Source organism: Cloeon dipterum, chromosome 1 (genome assembly GCF_949628265.1).
Source record: "Cloeon dipterum chromosome 1, ieCloDipt1.1, whole genome shotgun sequence".
Classification (NCBI taxonomy): Eukaryota; Metazoa; Arthropoda; class Insecta; order Ephemeroptera; family Baetidae; genus Cloeon; species Cloeon dipterum.
Window position 1 is genome coordinate 12,134,246 of NC_088786.1, and position 23,236 is coordinate 12,157,481.

Sequence of the window (23,236 nt, forward strand, 5' to 3'; positions counted from 1 at the left end):
AGTGAAGAATTAACGCTGCGAACAACACTCATGAAAACCATGTTTCTCAATTTGGCGCGGAGGCAAGTGGTGGAAAATTGCAAAATAATGGAGGAACCTCATTACCAAATGAAGTAAATAATTTTCAGGGGACGGTGGAGGGTGGTGGTGGTTGCTGCTGCGTCGAGGGAGCAGCCCGCGTCCCCCACTCGGCGCGCTTTTGTCGGTGGCTGCCGGTAGAGGCGTGCGGAGAGCCCAGCGCGGCGTAGTCTGCTGGAATATACCGCTGAGGCAGCTGTCTCTCCCATCAGTCGAGTTCGGAGCGTGATCGCGAAAGGAAGTGCGGCCGCGCGACAACGTGTGCACTTAGCCACACGTACTCTGATTGTGAATGTGACATGCGTTTTTTCTGACTGCGAACACGAACATAACAACGAGCGAGTGCAACCGAGTGGACTCTGCCGCGCGCAGAATGCACCAGTGTAGTGGACTTTCGGACTTACTATGACAAAATGCTAGTTGAGCGGTGACGAGATGCACAACGTGAACTTCTCGATTTTGGTGCTGGGCGCCCTGCTCAGCGGTGCCGTGCTCGTCAGCCACGGCTTCAGGTACGAGGCACCTGAATTCTGCTCGTGGGCCTTGGAAAACAACGAGACCAGCCGGGTCAGCGTGTTGTGCAAGGTGCGCACTTTGGCCGGCGAGCCGGCCGCCAACCGCACGTCGAACACGCCGGCGGCAGCGTCGTCGTCGTCGTCGATCACGGGCCTCCAGGCCGACGGCACCAGCAGGCTGCGGGTCGAGTGCAACGTAGTGCTCTTCTACGAGAGCATTCTGTCACCGGGTTTCCTGTCACGGCTGAACCAGCTGGAGGACCTCGAGATCGAACACTGTAAGTTGGCCCAGCTGCAAGAGGGCGCTTTCTACGGAATGTCCAGTCTGAAAAAGCTGGCCGTCCGCACGCACAACGGTGACTGGTCGTCGGCTCGTCAGCTGGACGTGACCGAGGCCAGTTTTGACGGGCTGAAAGAGCTGCAGAGCCTCGACCTAGCGTACAATAACATTCGACACGTGCCGACCAGCGTGTTTTGCAGTTTGGCAAACTTGAACGAACTCAACCTGAGCCACAACGCGCTGCAGCACCTAGACCCAACCCTTTTGGGTGGCACGTCGGCCGATTCTGTGCTGGCCGACGAGGCAGTAGCCGACGGTGACGAAAGTCCGTCGGGCGGCAGCAGCAGCGAGGGCTGCGAAGTAGACGTCATCACACTTGACGTTTCCTTCAACAACTTGACCGACCTTCCCTCGGTCCTTAGCTCGCCTCGCCGGCGCCGCTTGAAACACCTGTACGCGCAGAACAACCAACTGACGGCGCTCAGAGCCTCCTCGCTGGCTGGACTCACGTCCCTGCAAAAGCTGAATGTTTCCAGCAATCAACTGGTCGACCTTCCTGCGGTGCCACTCAGGGAGACGTGCCGTGACCTGCGAGAGGTGAACTTGCGCGAGAACAGCCTGCACGATCTGCGAGATACTTTCCAGCGTCTGGAGCAACTTTTGGTGCTTGACGTGGCCAAAAATCGACTGGTCAACTTGGGTTCCTCACTCGCCGGCCTCATCAGACTTATTGTGTTGGACTTATCCGGCAACGCGCTCACCCGTCTCGAGCAGCCGGCTTTCAAGGACCTTTACTCGCTGCAAATTCTGGACTTGCGCGACAACGCAATAGCCAATGTGGCGGACGATGCTTTTCTGCCGCTCTACAACCTCCACACGCTGAATTTAGCAGGTAACAGGCTTTCCCGAATCGGGCCTTCTCTCCTCAATGGGCTGTTTGTCATGAGCAAGTTGACGCTCAGTCTCAATCTAATTACCGAGATCGATCCAATCGCCTTCAGGAACTGCTCTGACCTGAAGGAGCTAGACATCAGCGGAAATGAGCTGACAGAAGTGCCGGCGGCTCTCACAGAGTTGCCGTTTTTGCGAACGCTCGATCTCGGTGAGAACAGAATCACTGGTTTCCGTAATGGCTCCTTCAAAAACATGCACCATCTGACAGGGCTCAGGCTGATTGACAACAACATTGGCAACATAACGGCTGGCATGCTTTGGGACCTGGTTGGCCTGCAGGTGCTCAGCATAGCCAAAAATAAAATTTTGCACGTAGAACGCGGTGCTTTTGAACGAAACGAACGGTTAGAGGCTATCCGTCTCGATGCCAATTACCTCACAGACGTAAATGGTGTCTTTACGGCTCTGCCATCGCTTGTGTGGCTAAACTTGTCCGACAACCACTTGGTGTGGTTTGACTATGCCTTTGTACCACTCAGCCTGCAATGGCTTGATATTCATTCCAATTTCGTGGAGAAGCTCGGAAATTACTATGAAATCAAAGATGGCTTCCATTTGCGCACCATCGATGTGAGTCACAACAAGCTGACGGAACTAGGCCCACTCTCTATCCCTAACAGCGTCGAAATCTTTTTTGCCAACAACAACAAAATCACCAAAGTCACATCAGGAACCTTCGCGGCCAAGCAGAATTTAACTCGAGTCGACCTTTACGCCAACGACTTGGAGTACCTTGACCTCAGTTCACTGCAAATATCTCATCCCAATGACGAAGGACTGCGCATTTCCACCGACGAGGATGGTGAATTTCCTGGTTTGGAGATAGCTCGGCCGCTACCAGAATTCTATCTTGGTGGCAACCCTTTCCGCTGCGACTGCACCATGGAGTGGTTACAGCGAGTCAACAACATGACTCATAACGACCACCTTCGCGGCCGCTACCCCAGAGTTATGGACCTCGACGATGTTGTGTGTCGAATGACGCATTCGCGGAACATGCCTCCTTCCGAGTCGACTACCATGGCGCCGGTGCACATCCCCGTGCTTGAGGCGCGCTCGTCAAACTTTTTGTGCCGTTATGAAACACACTGCTATGCACTGTGCCACTGTTGCGACTTCGACGCTTGCGACTGTGAGATGACGTGCCCCACAAACTGCACCTGCTACCACGATGAGTCTTGGGGCGCCAATGTCGTCGATTGCTCGTCATCAAACCACATGACGCTGCCCTCGAGCATACCGATGGACGCCACGGAAGTGTTCTTGGACGGAAATAACATTCGTGAGCTGCGAAACCATGCCTTCATCGGTAGAAAGAAAGTGCAGACACTGTATGCAAACAGGAGCAATGTGGAGACCATCCAAAATCTCACGTTTAACGGACTGAACTCGTTGCAGGTGTTGTATCTGCACGAAAACAAAATCAAAGTGCTGCGTGGTTACGAGTTTGATAATTTAATGAGCCTCCGCGAACTGTATCTGCAGCACAATCGACTGACGCACATCGGCAACGCCACTTTCTTGCCGTTGATAGAGCTGCGTCTACTGCGACTTGATGGAAACAAGCTCGCTAGCTTCTCTATGTGGCAGTTGCAAAAAAACAACCTCGTTTTGAATAGTTTGTACTTGAACAGCAACCCTTGGGCGTGTCGGTGCCGCTTTGTGCACGCTCTGTTCGAGTGGGTGCAGGTTCCGAAGCGAAATATCACCGACGGTGGTGCCTCCAGGTGCTTGGAGAACTACAAGAACGACGACATCTGCAGCCACGAGGAAGAGGACGACGACGACGTCGTGTCGACGGCCGTTTTGGGTACGTTGCCACGCCTCTTTATGAACGACTACCTGCCCACGGTGGTCGGCACCCTGTTCGTCGTGCTGCTGGTGATTGTGCTGGCGATTCTAGCCTTCGCCTACCGCGACAACGTCCGCCTGTGGGTGTTCGCCCGATATGGCATCAGACTGTTCCACAAGACTTCCTCGGCCGCCGCCGGCGTGTCGGCCGCCTCGGCCACTCTGGCCGCGGTCAAACGAGAGGATAAAGACAAGCTGTACGACGCTTACGTGTGCTACAGCCCCAAGGACGAGGAAGGTCTGGTGCACAGCATCAGCACCGGCCTCGAGGACGGCAACCCTTACTACTCGCTGTGCTTGCACTACCGAGATCTGCCTCCAATCGCCGGCTCGCGGGACACGGCCATCTGCGAGGCGAGCGACGCTAGCCGGCGCGTCATCCTGGTCGTCACCCGCAATTTCCTTCAAACCGAGTGGCCGCGGCGGGAGTTCCGCGCGGCGCTACACGAGTCGCTGCACGGACGCACCTTTAAGTTGATCATCGTTGAGGAGGTCGGCGGCCTGTCACCAGAGGTCGAACGCGACCCCGACCTGCGGCCGTACCTAAAAACGGCCCGCCGCATCCGCTGGGGCGACAAACGCTTCTGGGAGCGGCTGATGTACGCCATGCCCGAGGGCAAGCAGCGCGAGAACATGCACATATTCCGGCAGAACCTCAACTACACGCTGGACGGAAGAGGACACCACCACCCGCTGCACGCACACCATAGCATTGTTTCGGGCACAATGCCCAGCAAGCGGAAGCAGATGAACGCACCGCTAAATAACCATCCCTTGTTCAGCATAAAGCGCGAGGACGGCCACGTGGTGTCAGCCAATGCGCCCTCTCCGCGGCTGTTGCACGCTGTCGGCAGGGCACCTGTCTACACCGGCGGCTCCATCAGTCCGCGCTCCTCGGAGCACATCTATTCGTCCATTGACTCGGACTATTCGACCATGGAGCGCGCTAACATGGCGCCTAACGTCCGTGTCCTGCAACAGCAGCAACCACCCCCGGGGCCACCGCTGCCGCAGCACCAGCATCCCAGCGTGTGGAGAACTGCCACCAACACCACTGTCGTCGACCAGGGCGGCGTCCAAGCTTATTTGGTGTGATATTCGTCAAGTAATTACTACCCCCTTCTGCTGTCTCCTCTGCCGAGCTAGAAACTATGCGTTGTTATTGCTTTTTGTCTTCACGCTGCCAACCGACGAGACAGCCCTGAACTCACTCACACGGATATTTATAAATGTGAAGCCGACCCAGCACGAAATGCCGCCACTTTCCATTCCAAAAAGGTAAGATATTCTTTTTATTCTTCTTTGTTCTCGATTATTTCGTACGGTGGAAATATTTTGATTCGTGAATACTCCGAATATCTCGGCGTTAATTACGCTTAATTTGGCACAAAAATTAAAATGTATTCCCCGGCAGGAATTCAGGTGCCAGCCAGTTTGCTTATTTAATGGTCTCTGAGAAATTCCGCTATCATGTCGAGACATAAAAATCATTAAGTGGGAATGTGAGTTGTACCGCGAGACAAGATTCTTTTTCCATGTGTATTTAGTACAAATAAAAGATTGCGGACCTTTCAAGAGGTACACACACAAAAAATGAAAGATTCTCTTTTAGCCTTTATTTGTGTTTGCTGGCGACGACGAGAGCACAAACAACCGGAACAATTTATTTAATGCGCACGCGTTGCACAGTGGGTATTGCTTGCTTGTTAAAATTAAGAGGAGCCGAGTAGAATGATGGATTGCAGGCAGCTTTTTGCGCGATTTTTCCGCTCAAAGGGTTGCGAAAATAATGACTGTTGCGCGCCAATTACGAATGGAAAGTGTATTCAGGCTGCTGATGATGATATAACCCTTTCGCTCTCGCTAGCCCGGTAAAAATCTCAAGGTCTGGAAACGTATGCCAAGTGCTAATTAATCGTTGGCAAAGGAAAAACGAGGCCCGACACTGAAAATGATGAATCGCCTCTTCATCCATTGACTAATTACCCTAATTATTTCCATTCCTTAATGTAATAAAAATGATAGTGCCCACCGATCCTCCCTCGCCGGCACTATTTATAATCGCATCAGAAATGTATTATTATACCGTCGCGCCGACTGCCTCTCACAACCGTCTTAACGTTTATAAACTCTAGTTTCGCGGAAAAAGAACAGAAAGAATAAATCTCTGCCATCCCTCTCTAAAGTGTGTTATTATATCATAACATTATCGCTCTGCTGCTTTTTTTCAGGCTGGTTCTATCCTTTCTGTCATGCAAAGCTCGGGAGGTGGAGCCAAGGAAAACTAAAGTCAATTTTTGTGTAAAATTACTAGCTAAATTGCTCTAGTTAACACAGTTGACGGGAAATGATTATTCCAAAATTATTTTGGCCTCCACTACAAAGTTGAGTGGATTAGCGTGCTGTTATATCTTCAAAAAAGTTGGCACAGGGATCCTTCTGTAAGCTCCTCTCTTGAAGCACCTTCCTACGTTCTACATATAGCTAGCTCCCTGTTACACATACAAGAGCGAATTTAGGGCAGAATTTATACAATAAAAAGGCCGCTGCGTGTATATGTATCGCAATATTACGGCGGTGAATAAGGAGGCGGGCCGAGAGCGAAGAAGGCGCAGAATGGAGAGGAAAACTTATTCTGGCTCAATTATTATTATCTTGCCTGCGCACACATTGTGCCGGGGCACCCTTTCGCCCCGAGAGAGCTTAGTTTGCGAACGGCGTTATTTGCGAGATAATTTCGTGGTGTCTTAGTGGTCGTGGCGATAAATATTGGCGCGCTAATTTATGACCGAATTCACAAACCCCCGCCGCCTGCGATATGCAAAACAGCAATTTCTCGCGCGTCTGAATGGAACACCAGCGCACTGTATTATTATTATTGCCGCAATTTATGGCACTCGCGGCGCACAAAGCACTGCTCCGTAAGTGTAATAATTTTATCTCAATTTGCTCCATTTTATTCTTTAAAGAGTGTGACATCTCGTAAAATATCTCCTTCGTTTATTAACAATTTCTTTAACTTCTTGAGACTTTTCCTTGTGCTTCTAAGTAAAAAGGAAAACGATCCTGTTTATTCCCGTTTTGAGGACCTTTGGCTTTTTGGGTTGGCATCTCTCCGGTGGTCACGCGGAAATGGTAATTCACGGGCCCTTTCGCAATCACGGTCAAACGCACTCGCTCACCTGCCATCACAAAGAACGCGGGGGCGAAAGTGGCGTGTAATACAACTACATGTATAATCCCCTGCTCTCTCGCCCTCTCGTGCTCTCGCGGCAAAGTGGCTGCAGTCATAATGGCCCGTCGTTTAATCGATTTCCAATGAATTACACCTCTCTCAAGACGAGCATGCGGAGGTATTTATATACAGCCTCGCGTTTTTACACTCGCAACGGCAGCGGATAAAAAATAAAATAACAGCAGCCCGACGTGTGTAATTTCTGCCAATAAATTGCAGGCCATTTCTCTCCCCCTGGCCTAAAGGTGCAGCCAAACCCATATAATATATGTTCGGTGTGGCGCGCGAATTACCTCCCTTTTATGGAGTTCTCGCGCGGCGCGCGCGGGGTAAAAGACGTTCGTCTTTTCGGCGGCGATCATTTTCTCCCGGCACTGGCGGCGCATAATGTGCGGTATTTTTCATTGCAAACTCATTCATTTCGGCCCGCTGGTATCTGGGGCCCCGTTTTTTATTCCATCTGCATCGCCGTTGGAATTATACGGTGCCGAGAAAATAAGGAGCCGCGGCTCTCGTCATCATTCCTCTTTTTAACTGCTTATATCAAACTTTAATCCAGATCGGGAGAAAAGTTGCTCTGGCGCTCGCGAAAGCATAAAAGCAGACGCCTGCCTAGCTAGGTGTGCCATTTTTTCAGCACAGGAGACGTCGCGGAGACTAAAGAGTAAACCATTAAGGCGGAAAGTTTCGGCTGCTATATTTCTTGAATTAAATTATCCTGGCTGTCGAGTTGAGTGCCTTATTTTAAGGTAGGCTGCGCACCCTCTTCGCCGAGATACGGGCTCGGCTGCACTTGAAATGAGCCGGCGAATTATATTTCCCTGATACACTGCATACTGTAAAAAATTTATGTCGCTTCTGATAAAGGGGACGTGGAAAACGGTCCTTGAGTACAACATTTCCAATCCTCCTCTCGATATTCAAAGCCATTATGAAAATGACGTTCACGACGAGAGTTGTTACCCCTCGATCGTAAATCAAACTCGATTCATTTTCTTTGACGACAGTATAATTTGATATAAAAAGTTGGGACTGTTTTTCACTACCCCAAATAGCAAATGTAACTCTTGCACGATTTTCGGGAGCTTTCCTGTACCAAGCAGGGAAGCACAAAATATTTCATCCAACTTTTTCCTCGTTCAAATTCTTTGACCACAATTTTCTAATTTTCTCAGTGTGCGTTTCTGCGGCACTGACTGAGCGAACTCGCAGCTGACGCCGAAGACGAAAATTATTAGCACGCACGATGAGATTTTATTTCACTTCCCCCCTGAAACGTCCCTCGGCACTTTTTAGTGTGTATGGACGCGCGCGTACAAACACAAAAACACTGGCTGGTTTTATTATGCGCCATGTTTATTTTTCTTTGGCGCGTAAAAAACAACTCCCTGCCTCTTTTTATTAGAAATAAACGCACCTTTTTTATTTTAATCTTCCCTCCCCGTTTTAATGGTCTCTCTGGAAAACCAATCGTCGACTCAAAAAGTATTGTGTCGTAGAGGTAAATAATTTGAATCTTGATAGTCCGCATGTGTGTTTGCCTCTTTATTGGCGTCGTGGGGCCGGACAACAAACCCAATTTATAATACGGACAATTTTATATGCGCGCGAGCGCATGAGGAGAAGAAAAAATTAGGCGTGTTCACCTTTTCCGTGCATTCAAATTTGTTCCTCTCGAAGGTGATGGCCATCGGACGCAAGACAAGTTTAAAATTACGCGTCGCTCTCAAGTGGGAGCCGAGCGCGAGGGGAGAGGAGAGCAGGTCGATAATTTTGTGAGTCGCCCCGAGCTGTATCAATACAGATGCTGATGATGATGGGACCGAGCTGGCTGCCTCACCGAGCACATTTTATAAAGTTAGAGCAGCAGCAGTAAATCCGATATATTCGAGGCAATCGGTGCAGGATCATGCCGTTTGATGGAGCCGGTTCATTTGCATTAATATTGATTTCTGGCTGCGTCTTACACTCCCGCAGCACAGAGTGTCAAAAGTTTCCCCAGGAGATTAGCTTCAAATTTTCAAACAAGTGGCCACTTTCTAAGGATTTGCGGAATTCCGGGCGAAACCTTCAAAGATTCAATCAGTGACAGGGTTCATTGCTTGGTCGCCGGACCTCAAAGTTCGGAAGAGTTGTATGTAAACGCTCTCGGTCTTGAGTAAATTTACGAGAGGGACGTCGCGTCTGAGAGGCTCTTGACCGCACGGTGCACATGCTCTTTTTGGCCGACCGGCGAAAATTAAGACCTCTACTCGTACGTTTTATTAAGTGGATCTGTCCTTAAACAGCGCAATCGAGCAGTTCCTGCAAATTTTTTATTACCTGAAATCCAGCTAACGTTCTTATTACACTTACTCACGTGTGCAGTAATTTTTTCCGACAGGATAATAAAATGGCAGAAATTATACATTCGGCTGCCGGTGGACATTATTTATTTTTCTCGGCTAGCTGCCGAGCCGGAATGTTTAAAGAGAAGTCGTGTATATCGCGATGAAAAATGGGTCTTTTCACGTAAAATTGCGAGAGGACCCGGTTCGCGTGTGCTGCAATAATAATTTTCAACCGCTCATGTGCGCGATTTGGAAATAATGAAACGCGATACACAGACCAAACTGAAAAGAAGGCGACGAGAGCACTCTAAAAAATTATCACCGGCGTCACACGTGTGTGCGCATTGTCTCTTCCATTTTCCCAACGGCGACAGGCGAGCCGGCAACAATTTCCATTTTCCAGCAGTGCAATTACGGTTGCGAGACGACTTTCAGTTTATTGTTGCGGAAATTTTGAAGCACGATAAACACTCTCAAATCTCGGAAAGCTCTATTTTAGCTCTAAAGCTGTTTATTTTTGGTCCAAAAAAATTTGTCTGCCTATAATTAATAGGTAAAATAATATCATAATTTAATTCAAACCTGAGCAAGTTTTTTTTTAATTCAAAGACTAAAAAATCCAAGCAGCAAATTTCCTCTGGTGAACGATGATGATGAAAAAAGTGGGCTGACTTTTTGCCGGTGTAGAGTTGCATCTACTCACGCCATAAGACCACATTTTCGGTGAAATTTGTGTCACACGAGCATCCTTCATCTACTCTCTTCTGCACTTTTTGCCGCTGAGAGCCTCGATTAGTTGTGGTCCAATTTTTCTCAAATTTTACCGTTTGCCTCTCCCAACCTCACTTTGTCTTGTTTTCGGGCATAATTAAGAAATTCTTGATAGAGGCTCGTTGTAAAAAGCTGTTCTGTTGTGTTGCTTGTTTTTTGAATTTCAAATGAAGCTCATCAGCAGCAGAGAAGAGCAGCGCTTAGCTGCTACAGATTTCTAGACGAGTATATGACCCTTATTTTTAACCAAGGAGATCGTTTTATTTCTCTCTCGACATCATCATCTCTCCCAACCAACAACTATAGAAAGGCTCCTTTTTACAGAAAAACGCTCTGTCGAAGGGGAGAGAAAATTTGAAGAGCTGCTTATTGTATTTTTGACCATCGGAATTTTCACGGATATTCTCATGTTTTTGCCGCACAAAGAGTTGTCCCACCGCTCCGCTGTATGTTTGCTGGCAATGCGACCAAGATAAATAGAAACCATCCCGCTTTAGTTCGAAAGAGCAGCAGCCATAACTAATTGTAAGCAATGGATTGGGGCTACAAGAGCACAATAATTTTAGAAAATCCTCAATGGTGTTTGGTTCAATAGTCCATTACTTAGCTTGAATTGATCTTCTATCCATTCATCGAAAATCAGAACCAATATTGATTACCAGCAGGATAACTTCTATTTTTTCACAATATCTTTTAATTACGACTTACCAAAAAAATAGATTTGCATATTTATTAGGAAAATTCCAATCTATTTTAAACAATTTTTGCACGGCGCTAATAAGCGCAAAGCGTGCCACCTTGTAGCCGAAACGCTTCTCTGCTCGGCTCATTATCTGCCTTAATGACGCTTCACGCAACTTATATTCAAAAGTATACACGGAGAGAGATCAGCAGTACGGAATTTGCCTACTTTAATTGCTTTGGGTAGCAGAATATTGCGCCTGGCCTCATTAAGGAAGCGCGTGTGTTGCGCTGCACTGCACAGACGAGAATAAGAATAAATAGGGAAATGTATTATATACATACATATATGTATGCGGCCCGTGCATGGAGGAAAACGTTATATACGTTGTAAAATTATAGCGGCTCGCCGGTGTCACGAAATAAGGATTGCGCGGCAGCTGCCAAATTTTACAGCCGCCAATAAAGCTCATCGTCTCTTATAGGAGACAGAAAGAAAAAGCCCTAGGTGATTTGCTTCGGAAAAATTAATCGGCAGATTTTGTTTCTAGTTTAATGCCGGCTCGTCATGCATGCTTGCACGCGCGATTTATGAAATTATTTACGACCGGAGACAGATGCTCGCCAGCACGCAATTTTTGGCTCGATTGCAGGCGAAATTGTTTGGAGAGAGAAGAAAAACTGGCGGATTATTTTTGACGACCTTTGTATAGGTTTTTTGCTTCCGAGGGAACTTGACACTGGGCCAGTTCTGTAAAATATATCATATCTTAGGGTGAGAGAGAGAGAGGAGGAAAAGCACTGATGATAATTATGAATAAAAAGACTCCCGATTTGAGAGGTTGCTGTGGAATTATTCTGTAATTGGCGGTCTGCCAGCCGTTTTTATTCACATTTGATAAATTTTTTTCTGATGCTCCGAATGTTGTTATTACTCGTCAGACATTAAAATAAATGTGGATGCTCTCTAACCGGTGATTACGTGTGCGCGCGGACGGATAAGGAATTATAATACAGCAAGCGCGCGCGAGAGAGAGAAGGAGATGAGAAAAAATCTAGGAGAGCGAGGAATCCTCCTCACCGCGACTGGCTTTGCAGTAGCTCCCTAAGGGCACCAGAGGAGCTGCTTCTTCATAAACGCCATCATGGCTTCTTGCTGGCCGGTTTCCGAGCGAAACTGACTCGAGCAACGGACGGACCGACCGCTATTATACAAAAGCCGGCGATAATTGCATGGTAAAACATGATGGTGCGCGCACGGCATCTCTCCGCGTTTCGGGAGACTCATTGCCAGTCAGTCAGTCGCTGGATGCTGCGTGCAGCTCGCCAAGGAATCAAATAAGAAGATTCAGTCAGTGTGTGGCGATGCTGCTGCTGGGCATTATTGAATTTTTCGACTGCAGCGCCCGCCGCCGAATGAGTTATGGCCCGACGCAGCAGTAACACGGCGGCGTATTGAAATTCCAAATTTATTTCCTCGGACAAATTGGAATTTTTCGGCAAGAAGCAAAGCTATCTATTATCTAACGGAGCTCTTCAAACTCGTAAATTATCGTCGGCAAGTGACGGGAAAACAATGTATCAAAATAAATAACTTGGATGGAAAGTTCGATTTTCATTCGAAATGGGAAACTGTCACCACTGCGAGTCAAATTTTCGATTTGTGAGACTTCAAATTACTTCATAAGGTCAAGACGGATGTAGTTTTCCCGAAAATGCATCAAAGCTTTTCTTTTTGGTGCCGAAAAAGCTCCACTATGTCATGCAACACGCATAAAGAGTATACTTTATACTCTAGCTGCTTCCTGCAGTCGGCGCAACTCTCATTCTTCTACTTTTGTAAATTTAATTTAAAAGAAGCACCATAAAACGCGGCCGTTTATTTAGCACCGCGTGCACTTTGCCTGAGAAATTCGACCACTTTTATTACAGTTCAGGGTTAATTAAAAAAGTTTCTCCTTTTCAACATAACATGCTAACTTTTGGCAGCGCTCAACGGCGGTCTCCCGTATTTTTGCTTCCTCCTTGCCAACAATTATGCCGCAAAAATGCACTTGCATATTTCATTTCGGAAACTTTTCCTCTCCCATGAAAATGCGGCCGTCTTGTGCCTGCGAGCACACATACCGAAATGCATGCGGAGGGCTGAGTAAATATATAGGCCACGCGCTAATAAATCGTTACTCGATCCCTCGCAAGCACTAGAGTGGTGACCCCACTTTGGAAAATGGACGGTTTCAAGTCGGGATAATTGCTGAAACGCGGAGAGGAAAATGCCAAAATGCCGCGATTATTTATTGCGCTCTCTCGGTGCGGTACTAACTAGCAGCTCAAAAGGTATAAAGCGACCGTTTAATTATTTTAATACCACCGTAATTTCCTTTGGGTTGATCTCGATTTCCATGTGAAAAATTTGTAAATCGTCGTCGAAAGGGGTTTAGTAATTATTGAGCAATGCGATGATTTAGTGAGCCGCGAAAGGGAAACAAAAGGCGTGTATAATTTGAATAACCCTTTTTGGGTTTCACTTTCCTGCTGAAAACGTTTCCTTGCTTGATTATTTATTATCCTGACAAGCAAATTACTGATATTAGATCATTCAAAAAATTAAAAGACCCTCTGCCCGCTGATTGATGGTTTCGCATTCCTTTCGCGGGGGCCTTGAACAAAAAGAATGAAAAACACCATCCTCAGACTTTCTTAGCTGGCTGCAAATTCACACAAGAATGACCACCAACAATGAGCAGAAATCATGCAGCGAGAAATAATAACAAAGGCGTGTTAAACACAGCTCTTGAGAGTATGTCCTCGTGTTATGCAACCACGAGGAAATTACTTTAATGTTTTTAAATTTGAGAATATTTTATTTCACGCCAACACGTGACGAATCTGCATCATTTTGCGCCAGAGAGAATGTAACTGTGAACTTCTGTGTGCCTATAATTGAGAGCGAATCGAGGTTGAGCATTGTTGCTGACGCTAACCAATTCCATCCGCTGCCCGGTGACACTAAAAATAACAAACAAATTTCCCAGGTGGGAACGGCTGTAAGAATGCCGCCCACCGTACACACAAACACCCGAGACCGCCGACCTGACAATCAACTGCTCGTTTGCTTTCCATTTATTATTCATACTCTTTTCGCACGCTGCGGAAAGGGTTGTAATTTATTTCCCTCGGGCTGCTGCAGCTTCGTACTGTGGTTTCCAAAGGTCTGAGGAGGCCTCGCGAAATTAGGCTATTTCTTCAACTCGTTCCCAGAAAAAATGTCAGTCGTAAATTTCGATCTTCACTGCGGATAAGAACTTTCAGAAGGATGTTTGCTATTAAGGTGTTAGCAAAGTCAAAAGCAGCCGAGGAATCGACCGTTTTCTCAGTGTTTGTGCCACGCAAAAACCATTTGGCGGCGTGTGTTTTTCTTAGGCATCGATCGATCTGATGTGGAATTCAAGGTCGAGCACGACACCAGAAAATGCCCAGCAGCATTTTCAAGCATTTTCAAGCATTTTCCGCTGCTTTATTTATACCCTCTTCCCCGCGGCACTCGTGATTAGAATTCCGCTCACTCACCATTAGCCGCGCCGGGAGAGGTGTTGAATTCGCAAACTCCGCCGAGACTGGGCTCAGGGAGCTCTGTCAATGGTCGCAGCCGACTTGTCACCTGTTTCAAAGTGGCAGCCAAAACGTCTGCATCCGTTTTTCTGCCAGTTGTGCATTAAACTGTGTACATCAAGCAAAAACGGGCGCGCGCAGTACGATAAAGGTTTTCCTCGTCTGCGTTTGTGTGTTGCGGCACTTTATGAAACTTTAAACACGAGCGGAGGATTTGAAATATCGTCTGCGCTGCTGTTGCTGGTTGCTGCGCGAGCGTGTAGCTCAAGCCGAAAGCCTTTTCTTATGAAAACAACGCGCCCCGCATAGGGCAACTTTTGAGTGCGCGGTTTCATGATTAACTGCGCCTTATTGTGACGGAATAACTTCATAGCCGGCGTTGCTCGGGCTACACCGCAATTGTTCTAGGACTAAAAGTTGAAAAGCGTTCGAGATAAAGCAAGAACGAAATTTATTGTATGGAACATGGCGCAATGAAAATCACGAGCCCGTTGCTGACTGATTTTTACGGCGGCGAGAGAAATTTATTAGCCACCTCATTATCATAGAAGGGCGTCGAGTTGGAATCTTCATCGTCGAGGCACACAATTTCAGCGAATTAATTACCACGCACGCGAAACTCGGCGTGGAATTAAGGCTCCCTAGTGGCAAACAGCAGCGAAATTTGGAGCCGGATTTATATGCTCGCCGGCGGCATTCGAGTCATTGAAAATTAGCCCAGGCATCCTGTAAATAATTAAAAGCAGCAGCCAGCGTGCTGGGGAAGAAAGCGAGGCGTTTATGACACAAAAGGGTTGAAAAGGCGTCGGCGGGCGAGAGGCGAGAAAGCGTGCGTTCCGTCCTCCATATCGATCTCCGCAACACACACACACACTCGGCAAACCAGCCAGCGGACCGACCAGCCTAGTCAAGAGTATAAAACTGCTCTGGGGGTTGAACACATAAAACACAAACTTTGCTCTCTCTCTCACTCTCTTTCGCAACGGACGGCCGGGCAGGCACATCCATTTATACATAAACATCATAAATAAAGGCCGCTGTAATCAAATAACGTGAGTTGGCCACGGCTGCGCCAAATTAGTCGAGCGGCCTCGCCGCAATTTTAATTTAAACTTGCACATAAACGAGGCAGACGTACCCTCTCTTTACCTAGTGGCTCCCAAATTAATGTGCCCGCCTCATTAGGCGGGCGCAGAACTTTTGCCTGCTGCTCTGCTCGCTAATTTGCATCCAACTCGCTCTCGTAATGCACCACACAAACTAAATTGAAAGAAATGCACAGTTCATTCGATTCAATATTTTCCTCAATTTCCTCTGCTGGTGTGCACAAAATGAAAAGTAAATCCGTGCCTTCTTGATTCTACCGTCTGTTGAGCATGACGACGCCAAATTTTCGCCAGCACCAATTTGGATGCTTTTATATATAAATGCATTATTATTACGCCGCGGAACACACAGTGAAGAAAAAGCAGGCGACAGGCAGCTGGCGCGATTTACGACTTGCTCGCGGTACGCCTCTATTGCGACGCCGAGGTTAATCGAATCGCGCCCTCGGAAGTGAATAAAAAGAGATGACTCTCAAGTGAAATAAATAACAAGTCGCTGAACCGCCCGCAAATTGCCGAAATCAAACGGACTGATTGTTGTTGTTCGCGGCAGCTGCTTCAAGATCAATAAACTCCACCTTCTTGGCATGCACAAAAAAGCCCATTTGCCGAATTTGCATTTTTCACTGCCGATTTCCTCTGTTTCGTTTGATGTTGACAAATACACCAAACAAAGGAATAAATTTTGTAGAAGTGGAAAGAAACAGCCGAAGATAAACACGTCAAAATTTCCAATTAATGCTCCCCTTTCAACTTTTCTCTATGCAGACAAAGGAGCCGAGCCTCGGAGCGGAGTTTTTGCTCGTTAAGGCAGAATTTGCTCTTTAAGAATGGCGAATGAATAATTAATTTGAGCGAAGAATTTCTTTTGAAAGTGCGTGCGGTGCCCTTGTAACCAATCTCACCCCGGCGAACGCGAGCAAGGAGAGCGACGAGGGCGAATATAAAAGAGGAACGCGCGCCCACATTGTTCTGTGAGCACGGTGTTTGATAAAATTCCCGTCGCCAGTATGAAGCAAGTGTCAAATAAGGCGCAGAAGGAGCGGGGCTTCGAGTATAAACAATGTGCTCAGCTCTCATCTTCTCACTTTGCCTTCCACCACCGTCTGCATCGCTCTTCTAAGGGTTCCAAACGAAAACTTGATAGCTTTCGGCGCGCAGACACATGGGACGCAGCCAGCAGCAGAAACATCTCCTTATATTCTCCTTTCTTCGTCGACGGAAAAATGCCTCGTCTGCTGGAATTCGATCGATCTTCTGCTGCCTATCAAATAAAAGAACAGACTGGCACCAAACACGCATATCTGGCCGGTTAGGAAAAGGAAAACGTCGATTCGAGTAGAGACAATTTTTATTTTCTAAAATGAAGCCAAATTATACTGCAGTTAGTCAGCTCGAATTAAACAATGATCCATCGCCGCCGCAGCCGTCTTGAGGAATTTCCTTTCTTGGAGCGAGGCAGCTGATTCCCTCCTTTTCATTTGTAGCCAGCCCGAACTAATTGTAATTTGCAGTGCTCGAAATAACCTGAAAGCTGCTTTTATATTATTTTGATATGTGTACATGCGGTCTGTGTGTGCATTGTGTGTGAAAAGGAATGAAATGCAGTAGGCTGGCTGATTGTTGGCCGAGGACGCCCGCTGCTCCGCCGTCCAAATAATGGAAAAGCAATTCTTCGCTGCTTGGACCCAGCCGAAATTTATTTCCTCCTTATCTGGAGATAGAAAATGAATCTCTCATAGCTTGTTGCAGCCAATCGTAACGAGAAATAATAGAAGAATCCGTCCTGACGCAACTAATTTGCTGAATACGTTTGACACAATTTTGGGCAGGAGCAAAATTTATTATTTGTGGTTCAAAATTAATGGATCGGAATAATTTATACATCTAACTATAAATTAGGGAAATGCCAGCAAGCCAGCCATGAAATTATGTGGATACTGGCTGCGGCTGAAAATTATACTATTAAATGGGACGGCAACCCTCAGGTAGAAAAAAACGCGCCTGCGGTGCTGCGCTGAATGTCCCCCCTGTTTCGTTGCACCTTTTGTGAAGGTTTTCCTGTCTGCTTGCTGCGGGGGATGCACGGGGAGAGTATAAATTGTGTTTAGTTGACGATTTTAATGGAGGAAATTTATTTATTTCTCCTCTTCCCACGTTTGAAAGGAGAGCTCCGCCTCAGAGGGAAATGTAAGAAGCCCCTACTTTGAAAGTCATACGGGAGTTTGATTATTTGCCCCCGAATCATAAATATAAGATACAAAAGTTGGCAGAATTTTCGTTCAAAATTCGCGTCGATCTTCTTTGAGGAAAACCCGAACGCGGTGTTGCTCCTCTCCTCTCCGAAAATTGGATCCGTGGAGCGGAATTTTTGACACCCTTGGCGCACATTGCCTGTCAGGCTGCCGTGCTCAGCGGTGGTTGAGCGACCCAAAAGCATCCCCTGTGCTCAGCGTGACGTCACGTGGCCCATCTCCCCCCGCACTGCTACTTTTCTCGACCTTATCCTTGATATCCTCTCCCGCTCTTTTCCTGAACGAGTACACAGAATTCTTTTTACCGAGGGAAGAAAATACTAGCTAGTTGCCTGGATGGTTTGCAACACAACAAAAAGTGAGTGCTGCGGGTCGCTAGGCCTGCTTGTATCTGTGGGTCGGGGATGAAGAAGCGGAGGCCGGGACCAGAGGATTTTAAGTGCCAAAGAATGTTAGGAAATTTTACCTACAGCACGTCGGATCCTCTCTTTGTCAGTATAAAGGGCGTTTTTTTATATTATCTCGGCATCTATTCTCTATTAATAATGCACGCACAAAACCCTCGCGGCCGACAGGATTAATTGCAAAATGAAGCGGGTCGAGCCGCATTTTCACGAGTTCAAAGCGAAATTCGGGCTTCCAATTTCAAGAGTTCACCAAATTCTATTGTTATTGACGTTGTTATGTCACTATTTTGGCGCAGAGTGCAAACTGTGATTTGTAATGCAGCATTCCTCCCTTTTAATGCTACTTGGTTCAATTTTTTTTAGATTGTACTCGGTGAAAAACTATTCCCCCGGAGCCTGATAGTGTATTAATTATCGGTTGGCAGCGGTCGGCGGGATTAAGCGCTGCTCTGATCCTCTTGATTGATAGAAACGGCTCCTTCTTCTCGTTTTGCCCCCGCCTCCACCAGCCAAGCACACGTCGAATTTTCCTTCAACGTGATAAGAGTCACGATGATTCTGCGCGATTCGCCGTCGCGCTTGTTTTTCCACATCGATGCCGAACGGGTATTTTAAATTTTTTTGTGCTCGTCTTGTGCTCCGTGTGTGTATATTAACCTGTGGCTCTGATGGTAATACACCGCCCTGCTCCAAAAGTCAATAAAGGCCATCAACTGTGTACACGTACGATAAAAAGAACACAAAAAAAGTTCCAACCGTAAAATAATACCGAGGGCACGCAAGCCCTGTGCCGCAGCCAGCGAACGCACTTTTTGCGGCCCTTAAATGATTCTGTTTCGAAAATCGAGCCGAAGCCGCATCAAGGACTATCAATTTCCTGTGTGTGTTCATGGAAAACTCGGCTGCGATCGGCAGAAGGGGGTTCACGCGTGTCGTAAAAATGTTTACGCACGAAAAAGTCGGAAGACAAGCCTACATGGATGGAAAGAAGTATTTTTGGAAGTTTTTAGGGAAAAGATTAGTTTTGATCCGGGGCCACATAGCAAATTTCATACCGTGAGAATTAGATTTGAAACACACCCGCGAATTAATGTTTTACGTCAGCAAAGCTCTGTTGATTGATTGAACCAACGAGTGTATATCCCAGCGGCCGTTTTGATGACTCGATATCTACTGATGGCCAGTTTTATACTCTGGTAGCTCAAATTGGATCACCAAACCAAACACGCACCTAATCGGAAAGAGCAGCAGGAGGCTGGGGCAAAACAACCTCATAGCTTGGATCTTCTTTGTCTGGCTTCTGGTTGCTGGCTGCTCGACTTCGCCTCTCGCATTTGTAATTATAATCAAAACGAAACCACGCAGCTCGTGGTAATTATCGGTTCGGCCGCAGCCACCGTGTTATTAAACTACAGTTAAAAATCGAATTTCGGGGCTCGCCGGCCACCACAGATAGTCGATACACTGACGATGTGTGCTGTGTGTGTGTTTGTGTGTGTGTATTGTATTCCAATTTAATCCTGGTGTGTATTGATGGAACCACGAGTCTGTGGCTCATATCACGCGTTACAGCGGGCTTTATTTTTTGTTGTTGTCAAAATATTATAGGCAGAAGAAAAGAGCCAGTGGTCTATAATTCAAGGTAACACACAAAGGCTGGCGTGTGTAAGGGGAGGCTGCTGCTTTATAGGCTTTTCTTCTTGCGAGATGAGCATCGCATGCAACCAGCTTTTTCTGCTGCTGCAGGAAAGAAGAAAATGCCTCTCTCTTCGATTCGTACGGGGATTATAAAATACGGAGCATGTGTTCAGCTGCATGTGTGCGCGGCAAAAGGACAAACAACCGAATGCGAGATCGGCCCGCGTGAATTGGCAAATAAAGCAGGCTTCTCGCCGTCCTTCCGCCATCCGCCGCCGGCCAACATGGCTTTGTTTTACGTTCCTCGCAGCAAAGCCCTGTTTTTATGGCCAGACGTGGCATCCCTCAGGCCCTGATTAATTGTGAGACGAATCCCACAAAAATTGTTGTTTATTCGCCGCCCCGGGCCACCCGTAGCCGATTCGAAACACGCATTTTTACTGGCTCGATTCGCATTTTCGGAACTCGGCAAATCGGCTCACCGGAGATGGGTTCGCGCGCTTTGTCGTCATTCTGCGCTGTTTATTGTCCCTGCCGCGCCGCAAATATTCAGAAGCCGTCCTCCCTTGCGTACGCACAGTCAATATAACGACGATTGCCCGTTTTTATTTTATCTCCTCTGCATTTGGCCGAGAGCGACTTTCGGATGCGCGTACAGAGGCCGAGCATGCATGAGGTCAATTATTAAATGAGCCTGGACAGGCCAGCACGGTAACGAGCGAGCAGCAGCAGCAGAGATGCCATTTTGAAATTCCCCGCGCTCCTTTTAATGTAATTTATTCGTCACAACGGAGAGGAAAAGCAGAAAAATACGCTCCGGAAAGTGCTGGCTGCCCACGCGAGAGGCTTTTTTCAAACCGGACTCGTTTTTAACCCACCCAGCAAAATTCTCCCCATCGTACAGCGCGACAAGTGTGACTCAAAAGAAGCGGCGCAATATGTGTGCTGCGTTAATTATTAAAATTGAGTCGGGAAACAAAAGGGCAAACACAGCGTCACATTTCATAAGCACGAAAAGCGATTAATATTCCGGCTGTCCAGCTACACGATTTCAGAAATATAACTATTTTACAACCCTAGCAAGGGATAAAGCCCGTCGAGAAGAAGAATCATGCAAATGGGATGTTGAATCATAAAAATTTTACTGCGATATTTGGCCAGGAGCTCCAAAGATAGGAAAAAACGAGAGGTATACATGCTGTGGTGAATGTGCCTCTCGGTCTATCGTCCCGGGGCACTTTATATACGTATATAAAAAGCTACGCCCATCGGAAGATCGCATGCTTCTTCGTCTTTTCAGCTTTCATGTGCTGCCCAGCAGCCGCCAGGAGCAAAAGAGCGAGAGTGCAGTTCACGCAAGGCATTAGCAGCACACACGTGTGAGCGAGAAAGAGGGAAAAAAGAGAACCACTGCTTTTGCGCCCTCTTTCCTGCCTAATTTTTTTCAATTAAGCTGACTCGTGGCCCGGGCAAAAAAGAGGCTTTTTGTAGACTTCCTTGGAGCCATTTCTGCGAAAGTTAGCACCGAAATTCGACCAAGAATATAAGAAAAACATATCAATCACTCCGTAGTTTTCAAGGTGAAGAAAAATCGGTTCGACTGGGCTGGGTACCGCTCGACTTAAAAGCAAAAGTTAAACTCGGCGTCTGCGAGTGAACACTGCTCGTTAGAAGTTCCCATTAAGGGGCTTGATATTCCTTACGCAATTCATTTCTTCTTCTGCTGAATTTCCCCGTCTATCCGTCAAGTGAAAAATTACGCCCGGAGAGCTGCTGCTAGCTGGTGCGCCCGTTGGTTTGCGACTTTTAATTATTCAAGTGCGCGCACGCTGTACACCCCGCTGAATGTGGTGTCTGAAGGAAAGAGAGAAGGCCGCCGAGCTTAATTGGCATTATCATTAGGCTGATTAAAAATTTAATTCAGCGCCTCTCTCGTCTGGCCAGCTGTCGCTGTGGTGCTTAGGCGAGAGAGCAGATTTAACACGACGAGCTGCTTTTCAAATTGCCAGATGGAGATTACGTGGGGCGCGAGCGTTTCAAGTGGCGGGCCCACAGCCAGCGTCTATCTGCCTAATGGATCATCTTTTACTCTCGCTGCTGCTCGGGAAAAATCAAAAGAAAAGAAAGAGTCTGCTGAATATTCGTGCAAACTCAGCGCTCGCCGCCTTATCTTCCGCTCTGAATTTATAGCACAGCGCAACTCGCGACCAACAATGAGAGCCCAAGCTTCAGATCCGGAGCGATTTTATCTACATTTGAATCTGGGAGCTTCGGCGTGCTGAAAAGTTTTGAAATTGAAATGGATGCCCAATTTGCTGGCCTGGTCACACTTTTGGCCAAATGGGCTACTCTGTGGGAAAGTTTGGAGTTCCACAGGTCGATCAATCATTCTCAAGCCTTATCAATTAGTGTTACCAGTGCAGACCGGCCGAGGGATGAAATTTTTGCCACCGCTGCTATGGTGATATTTCAGGGCTCATAACTATTCATTATACTCGCGGCGTTTAATGTGTCATACATAGCCGTTGGCTCGGCGAGATAAAATTTTACGAGCAGCCAGCGTAAAATAGCGATTTTTGCTGCTCGCTCACTCTCGCTATGCGCAAGACAAAGTACAAATTGCTTTTAAGCAGGTAACACGCCGGCGAATTTGAAGCCACTTAGTGCACTCGGTGTCTGTATTTTCACTACAAAGGCCTTTTTTTCTCGCTCTTTCTCTCTCACACACACTCACCTTTTAAAAGCATTTTTATACGCGTTTTGCATTAGTCCGCCCACGCGGCAGTGCATCTTTGCCGATTAAAAGATAAAAATTCCGGCTGCAATGTGTGCGGTGGCTCGTCCTTCTCTCTCATACTTGCTTTACAGCCGGAACCGTCTGATGATTTACAATTATTAATTTCGAAATGTGATTAACGCCGAGCCGAGGCGGGCGTAGAAAATTGCGCGCAGGAGGAACAACAACACGGCCGGCTAATTCGGCTCATTCTTGCTCACTTGCTAAATATGTTAATTGAATGATATTACCATTCCCAGCCTTGGGATCGTGTTGTGTGTGCGCGCGAAGAGAAAGAAAAGAAATCTCTAAAATAAAAAAGCGGCAGCGGCTGCTGCTGAAGGAGACTAATAAAAGCAGATTTTTACTGCGCCGCGGGTGAGAAGAATAACGAAATCTGCGCCGGCCATCAACTCTTCTTCTTCTTCTAACACTTCTTTTCATTCGGCTAACAACAAAACGAGCGATCATTAAAATGGTGAAAAAGCAACATCTTTCGCAAAGAAGATTACGTTATTGCTCGCGCATGAGTACGATTAAAAATCGCCACGCATTTTTTTTTTTGCATCACGCGCATAAATCTAGATAAAGGGGCGACACTTTGCGCCCGACTCTAATGTAATATTCATGCGGACACGAAATAATCCCATCACACGTGGATGCGAATTTCATGCCGCAGGAATAAATCTCATGAATAAATTTTTGCCTTGGCCGTCAAAAAATAGTGTGTGAGAGAAAGAGAGAGAG

The 23,236-nt window shown here is 47.1% G+C and overlaps 1 protein-coding gene across 1 annotated transcript in view; it reads left to right on the forward strand.

The window, feature by feature from the left end:
• The first annotated feature begins 266 nt into the window (after positions 1–266).
• LOC135934651 (toll-like receptor 7) overlaps positions 267–23,236 on the forward strand; it is a 31,034-nt gene continuing 8,064 nt past the window's right edge. Inside the window, exon 1 of the mRNA XM_065476559.1 lies at positions 267–4,956. Within this exon, the coding sequence (XP_065332631.1) occupies positions 514–4,773 (4,260 nt within the window). The 5' untranslated portion in view covers positions 267–513 and the 3' untranslated portion in view covers positions 4,774–4,956. The remainder of the gene's footprint in view (positions 4,957–23,236) is intronic.